Source organism: Danio rerio, chromosome 19, assembly GCF_049306965.1.
Source record: "Danio rerio strain Tuebingen ecotype United States chromosome 19, GRCz12tu, whole genome shotgun sequence".
Lineage (NCBI taxonomy): Eukaryota > Metazoa > Chordata > Actinopteri > Cypriniformes > Danionidae > Danio > Danio rerio.
Window position 1 is genome coordinate 26278215 of NC_133194.1, and position 7013 is coordinate 26285227.

General features: G+C 36.2%; 1 protein-coding gene across 5 annotated transcripts; it reads right to left on the reverse strand.

Moving 5' to 3' along the window:
- Positions 1-1728: 1728 nt before the first annotated feature.
- pimr92 (Pim proto-oncogene, serine/threonine kinase, related 92) lies at positions 1729-6637 on the reverse strand. Of its 5 annotated transcripts, none has more exons than XM_073931707.1 (8): positions 4616-4962; positions 3758-4022; positions 3364-3458; positions 3229-3279; positions 2773-3148; positions 2477-2653; positions 2170-2258; positions 1729-2017 (listed from the first exon to the last, which is right to left on the reverse strand). In XM_073931707.1, exons 2-8 carry the CDS (start codon positions 4005-4007, stop codon positions 2006-2008), a joined length of 1050 nt encoding a protein of 349 aa, XP_073787808.1. In that variant the 5' UTR covers positions 4008-4022; positions 4616-4962; the 3' UTR covers positions 1729-2005. The 5 variants fall into 5 exon arrangements, with proteins under 5 accessions (XP_073787808.1, XP_073787810.1, XP_073787809.1 ...); XM_073931709.1 differs by lacking the exon at positions 4616-4962 and adding an exon at positions 6504-6637 and having other exon boundaries at positions 1731-2017; XM_073931708.1 differs by having other exon boundaries at positions 1731-2017; positions 3758-5834.
- Positions 6638-7013: the final 376 nt, after the last annotated feature.

The following is a 7013-nucleotide window of genomic DNA, read 5'->3' on the forward strand; positions in this document are numbered from 1 at the left end:
ACACACTCATTCAGATACACACTGTACACTACGGACAATTCTAGCTTGCCCAATGAACAAACAAGTTCAATAAACTTGGCTTCATATACGCAAACACAAATATTTCAATGTTAATATACTACATTTTTTAGCAGTGGGTAGCACAATCCAGCTCCGGCTGGGTCAGTTGGCATTTCTGTGGAGAGTTTGCATGTTCTCCCTGTGTTGGCTTGGGTTGCCTCTGGGTGTTCTGGTTTCCCCCACAGTCTAAAAACATGTGTGGTAGAGGTGAATTGGGTAAACTAAATTGTCCATAGTGTATGTGTGTGAGTGAGTGTGTATGGGTGTTTCCCAGTGATGGGTTGCAGCTGAAAGGGCATCCACGGTATAAAACATATGTTGGTTAAGTTGGCGGTTCATTCTGCTGTGGCCACAGAAAAACACTGCATGTCAAGTGACTTAACCAAAGCACATCATTGGCCACACTAAGGTCTTCTCTTTCCAACTAAAACAATTCAATGTTGGTCTTAAAGAAACAGTGGCAGGGAAATTAACACAAATATCATGTTGCCATATGGCAACACCATGCGGTAGAGGGATAAGTGTGCGAAAAGCCTAGAAGCTGTCTGATGCTTGTATGCTTGAGATATTGAGATATCGTTCAGAATTGTACACACACACACACAGAAATTTTCTTAGTTTATTTCTTAAGTTAATTAGGTTATAACGCCTATATGTATGAGGCAGTTAATGACGTTACGTAAGAGTGTGATTGTTGATGTTTTGAGGTTGTAAGCAGAATGACTGGCAAATTCTTTGTGAGTGTTGAAGCTGGTTTCTGCTGATGAAACTGCAAACTATCTTCAGTAAACTTTATTTTAGTTAAATCCCATTGGTGCCGCGACACAGTCTTACATCTGTTAATTGTGTCTTGGATTTTAAAACTTGAAAAGGTCAACTCTGGGTCATTCTTAGCCCTGGGTAAATCTAGCTTTTTCTTTTACACTGCTTATAATTTACTAGGTAATCCAGGGTTAAGAACAGTGTGGAAAAAATCCTCATTTTTGTGTTGAGAGAGAACTGTTAAGGAAAAACAGTTCAAAGGTTAAAGGTCATTTAGGCCATATGCATATTTCAACACTTTGCTTTTCCAGCAGAATGGCTAGTGTCTGTCCTCTAGTGGCCTCTGACTGATACTGTCTGAATTTTTATTCAATCTTATAGATGTGGAAATGTCAGACCAGTAGACCTTGACTTTTTAGAAACTTTTTTTTTTGGTGCCCGAGAGAAAAATGACTCTTAAGTTATTGTAGAAGAATAAAAAATACAGTCTGTACAGTATAAACATAATTAATTCTATATCCTCTTAAAGAGATATGTTCAAGCCTCTGTGTGTGTGTGTGTGTGTGTGTGTGTGTGTGTGTGTGTGTGTGTGTGTGTGTGTGTGTGTGTGTGTGTGTGTGTGTGTGTGAGAGAGAGAGAGAGAGAGAGAGAGAGAGAGAGAGTGTCTGCACAGTCCTCTTCCCTCTTTTTTCTACATTGTGCTTTAATTACTAAATTTGTTCACAATTTCCCAAAACTTTGCTCAGTTACAGTCACATTATTTTATAAGTGTGTGTGAGAGTGTGTATGTGTTTAGTTGTTCTGATGTTTAAGTGTTCAACTGATGATGTGTTTAAGTGTTTCATTCACTGCTGTCTGCTTTTTCGGCATCTTGGCTGGTTTGATGTATTTTTGATGAAAACAGGACTGGTGCGACAAAGTCTTTTTTATTCATGTTTTTATTTACAAATGTTTTCTTTGTTGGGGCTGTGCCCTTTTCTCAGGATCTTCTGTGCCTTTTCCAGGATCTTGTCTTGAGGCATGTTCTTCTGTTGCGGCTTTGGCCTTTTTTTAGGATTCTTTGTTGCTGCTGTGTCTTTTATTAAGCTCTCCTGTTGAATCTGTACTTTTTTAGCGTCAGGAACTGTGGTGCTCAGTAGTGCAAATAATCTTTCCCATCCATTTGCACTACATTCCTTATTTCTTATTCCTTGACCTGAAACATACAGACACACACCAAATCAAGGTTATTGATTCAGATTCATCACAATAAACAAAAACCATAAAATCTATAAAAAAAAAAACCTTTTTCAAATGAAAGGAGAATCTATTTTCCAAATCATTAGAAGCTGATCTACAGTTCAGTACCTTAAACCATTGATGGAGAAGGATTTCTTCCAGAGGAATCCGCTGGATTGGGTTTTCCTGCAGGAGAGCTTGAATCAAATCACAGCATTCTGTGCAGAACGATGGTGGGAAGAAGTGAGAGAAACACATTATCAACTTCAACTTTACATCTGCTGTCATTTTATTCATCTATAAGATCTGACTCTACTCTCCTTTAGAATCAGAACATTGTCACCATTATCCAATATCCAACTCTTAGTTTCAATCCATCATTTTGTGTGATTTAAACTACAACTGCTCGTCTATGATGTGATGAATGACGTCTTACCTTCTGACAATCCAGGCTCAGTCCAGTTTCCATCATCGATCCTCTGCGTGTCCATGACTTCAGGAAATCGTTGACACAGCAGCAGGAATAACAGAACTCCTAAAGACCATACAGTGGATGGTTCTGCATGGTATTCGTCGTCCAGGTAGTACTCTGGTGGGAAGTACTCCTTTGTGCCTGAAGAAACAAGATTTGGTCTCAGCATGAAACACTAAAGCATGTTTTCTCTGTAACATGAAAATACATGATTGGTCAAATTGACAGTACAGACTACAGGTGTTAAGTTTAATACATACCACAGAAACTGTCATAGCCAGATTCCTGGAGAAGAGCTCCACAGCCAAAGTCAATTAGCTTGACCTCAAGCGTGTCCGTGTTGACCAGCAGGTTCTCCAGCTTTATGTCTCGGTGAAATACCCCACGTCTGCAGCACATGAGACCGGCCGTTGTTGCCTGCTCCATGATCTTTTGAGCCTGGCGTTCAGTGATGGAGCCGAGAGACATTATGAAGTCGAACAGATCTACACAGGGTGAAGGTCGTTCCAGGATCATGATGTAACGATCCTGCTGGTCCTGCCAGTCCAGCAGCTCAATGATCTCTGGAACCTTGCCGCCTCTATGAGCCAGTATCAACAGGCCGATCTCTAAAGGAAGGGGCTCAGGATGACCAGCCTAGAAGAAAGATTAGTTAGGCGGTGTTGCTTCCCAAAATATACTGTTGTCAGTGCCTTTACATGTTTAAGTCTACTTACGATGTTGATGTATTTCATGTTCGATGGCTTTCTGGCAATTTTTACTGCCACCTGCTCAACAAAACAACACTTCTGTTATAATCACATCAAGTGCACTAAAAAGTGAACATAATATATGTTAAAGGGATTGTTCACCTCAAGGCCATCCTCCAAGCGCTTCCCTTCATAGACGCTGCCAAATCCTCCCTCTCCAATCTCCTTGCCGAGTTCATACCGGTCCAGAATGTCACCTGTTAAAAGATGAATAATTGCAGCTGATGTGAAATGTCAAGCACTGACAGACACGTGTGTAATGTTTGAGGTGGAATAGACATATGCCTATATTCAATAATTCAATACATCGTGAAAATGAACCTGCACAATACTGATATGGTGGACACTTCAAAATACAGCAAACAGTGATTGAAACTTTTAGAGTGCTTTTAAAAAATATATTTATATTTACAGAACTTAATGTAATGTACTCTACTTCATACTGAAGAGGATCATGAGAGAAGGCCACACATTCTCAAATGACCACTAGATTTACCTTCAGAACTCTTCTTGTGGATCTGAACAGAAGTCTGGTCCTCCTGACTAGAGCTGCTGCTGGACTTCTGGACTTTACAGGAGAGCAGCTTTTCAGGACTGTCAGTCCTTCTCCTCTTTCTCTCATTTTCTTCTGCAACATCAGAGGACTGAAGGCTGGTGATGGATATCGGAGGTGTATGAGGATGAAAATCGTTCACATGAGAGCTGTGACAACTTCGTTTTCTCTTTTGGCCACAGAGAAAAGTCATCCACTGGTTGTCATCCTTATTTAGAGATGTAAGACATGCATTAATGATAATGATAATGGCTTATAAAATTGATTTGTATTTTGATGTAAAGTGTAAAGACACACTTCATCTTAGAGATCAGAAACAGTCATGAATTGGGTTTCTTATAGTGAATGCTCATAATTTGCCCTCAACAAATCGGAATCATACACATTTTATGCCCATTATTGAGTCCATTGAATATTGATATTTATACCATTTTTATATTTCATTGATATTATTAATAATCTGCAATTATTTAAATTATTTATGTACAATACAGATTGTTGTAAAGATTTCTCTTTTAGTGGATAAAATATGAGAATCTTTGATTACCAAACAATTGGTTCTACTTAGATTTGTGTTAGAAACCTAAAACAAGTTAAAAGTTATTTTTTTATTGTACGTGTTCGGTTTTTAGTTACTTTACTCTCAAAATCATTCCTCATAAATCTGCAGACTTTTTAAACAAAATTCTCAGCAGAAATAGCAAAACATGTCCACAGAATCTGTCTGGGCCTATATGTACATGTACAGAGATCTAGTGAACACAAAACATGGTCAGATTGACAAACAGTGACTGGATTTACCCTCAGCGTAAAGGGAGAGCGGCTTTTCAAAACTCTCCCACCTCCTCTTCTTTCTCACTTGTATCTCAATCTCCTCACCAACACCAACGGGTGAATGGTTCTCAGCCACATTGGCGCTGGATGTTGGAGGTGTACGAGTATGGAAATCATACACTTGAGTGTCTTGAGAACAACGCTTTCTTTTCAATGCCATAATAACAGAATTCACTGGGAACACTACTATTACCAACTGCAATGAGAAGACGCAATGAGGAGATTCTGAACTGTCTTCTACTTTTAATGCTGCGTTCTTCTGTTTCTATGACAGCGCATTCCAGAACACTTGTTTACATTCAAAATCTCAACCCCATATTGGACAAGCTATCTAAACTAGATATATAATAGACAGACAGGCAGATACAAGCTATAATCTTTAATCTTTCACTTTTCAATAATAAGGAACAGTATTTTCACCACAAATATCTACATAAATACAAGAAATAAACTTGTAAATACAACAACTAAACTGATTCTGAAACATTATTGTCCAGGAACTAAATAAAACACTGTCATTTTAAGATTAGATAATCTCAAATAATTTTGCTTAAATTGAAGAAAATTATGATAAATGTTGTAATTGCTAACAGAACAAACTTAAAATAACATTATTAGGCCTACATTTAGTCATGTGACGTATGTGTGACGTAAAACATAAAATAAGACTAACATTATTATAGAGTAACAAAATCAAACAAAGTAATTTTAAGCTTAATTATACAGATTTTAGCTGAAAATAAGTTAGGTTTATATTTATATATGAGCAATTTCAGTGTTATGGATGTGACATTTGCAGTAAAAACTCAAAACATAAATTCACATAGAAAATATTTGTTTAACACTGTATTAAACTGTTTATATTTTCCAGAACAACTGACCACAGAGTTATGGGATTAGAAAAATTTTGTTTTATAAGCATGTTTTGCACTTTAAATGAAAATACTTTGTAGAAATTCTGTGAATTAAACTGCAAGACCCAAAATAAATAATGATCATCAAAATGATAAGAGTTGGCTCTCTATAGAACAAAAATTATTGATTTTATTTTATGTAATATTTTTGCATTTATAAGGAAAAAGTGTCGATATGGATGTGATCGATGTGGAATTGCCACTTGTTTGACTTTGGTAAATCAAATATAATTATTTGAAAAAGAGAACTTTTTAAGTATTTTTAAAGTTCTGTAGACAAAAAAACAAACAAAGAAAAAACAAAAACAAACAGGTTCTGGTTTTGGTGAAAACTTTTTTTATGGCAAGGTTGACATTTGCATGGAATTGCTAAGATATGTTATATTTCTAAGCAATAAGACTATATTTAGTGTCATCTTTGTTCGAGAGATGAATTCATATTAATCCTGTAACGTGTATATATGAAATATATATAGCTATCACTATTTTCTATTATTGTTGGAAACACTCACATCTTATTACAATAACTCTGGGTTTTTCCTGCAAAGACAAGTAGGAGGGAGGTGACCACCTCTATCAAACTTTGTACAACTTTTACCTTTTGACAAAAATCAGGCAGGCGATCACTACTGACAGACCCTAAGTAATGCTCAAGTGCTGGTCATGTATTTAATTTCATTTAATGTTAACAGTTTTAAATAAGATCATGGTTTGATAAGATTGCAAGAATAATACAAAATGTGTTTATTTCAAATAGCAAACATTTCATCATGACTACTAAATGAATAATGCCTGAATAGTGTCACGTGCTCATTCAAAACTTTTAATCAAGCATTGTCAGCTGTAGTCACCAAGCAGTGTTTAAAATAGTTTGTTTGTATTTATGTCTTTAAAATGTTTTGTGTATGAAATATTTGACCTCTCAGATGTGTCACTTTTACCTCAGGGTAAAGCTTGCCGCACCTCCACAACAAACGAACCTTCAAAAGATTTATCCCGACAGACCAAACTGTTCTGATAGAAATATCACATTCCTGCTGATTTACCCTTTTACCCTCACTCTCTCATTTGAATCGAGTTTTAAAGGGAGGTTCCTCCACTGCCTCCTGCTGGCAAAATTAGGTAACAGCAGGATCCGTTTCTATTATTTTTTGCAAATTTCCATGGACATGAGTTTTACACACTGCACAAAAAGTGTATTGGGTTGGATTATAAAATTTTTATTGACTAATAATAAATTCAAGATTTGAATTTGTAAAAACGTATTAAAATAAATAAAGAAACCATGAAATTATGAAACTTAGCTATAAAATTATGTACATTATAGTAAAATTGATTCAAATTGGTTAATAGATTAAAGTTTTTTTCACAGTACTTTTGCCTATCTATATGCACAACTTTGTCTTTGAAGTTAAAAAGAAGAAAATCAAACAGCACCTTGGGTTAGTGTT

Bases quoted from the DNA above. Each gene is read 5' to 3' on its own strand.
- pimr92 (XM_073931705.1), bottom strand. From the start codon at position 4,007: ATGACTTTTCTCTGTGGCCAAAAGAGAAAACGAAGTTGTCACAGCTCT. The intron at 3,459-3,757 runs GTAAATCTAGTG...ATCTTTTAACAG, and splicing joins CCACAAGAAGAGTTCTGAAG to GTGACATTCTGGACCGGTAT. The intron at 2,654-2,772 runs GTATGTATTAAA...TTGTTTCTTCAG, and splicing joins TGGCTATGACAGTTTCTGTG to GCACAAAGGAGTACTTCCCA.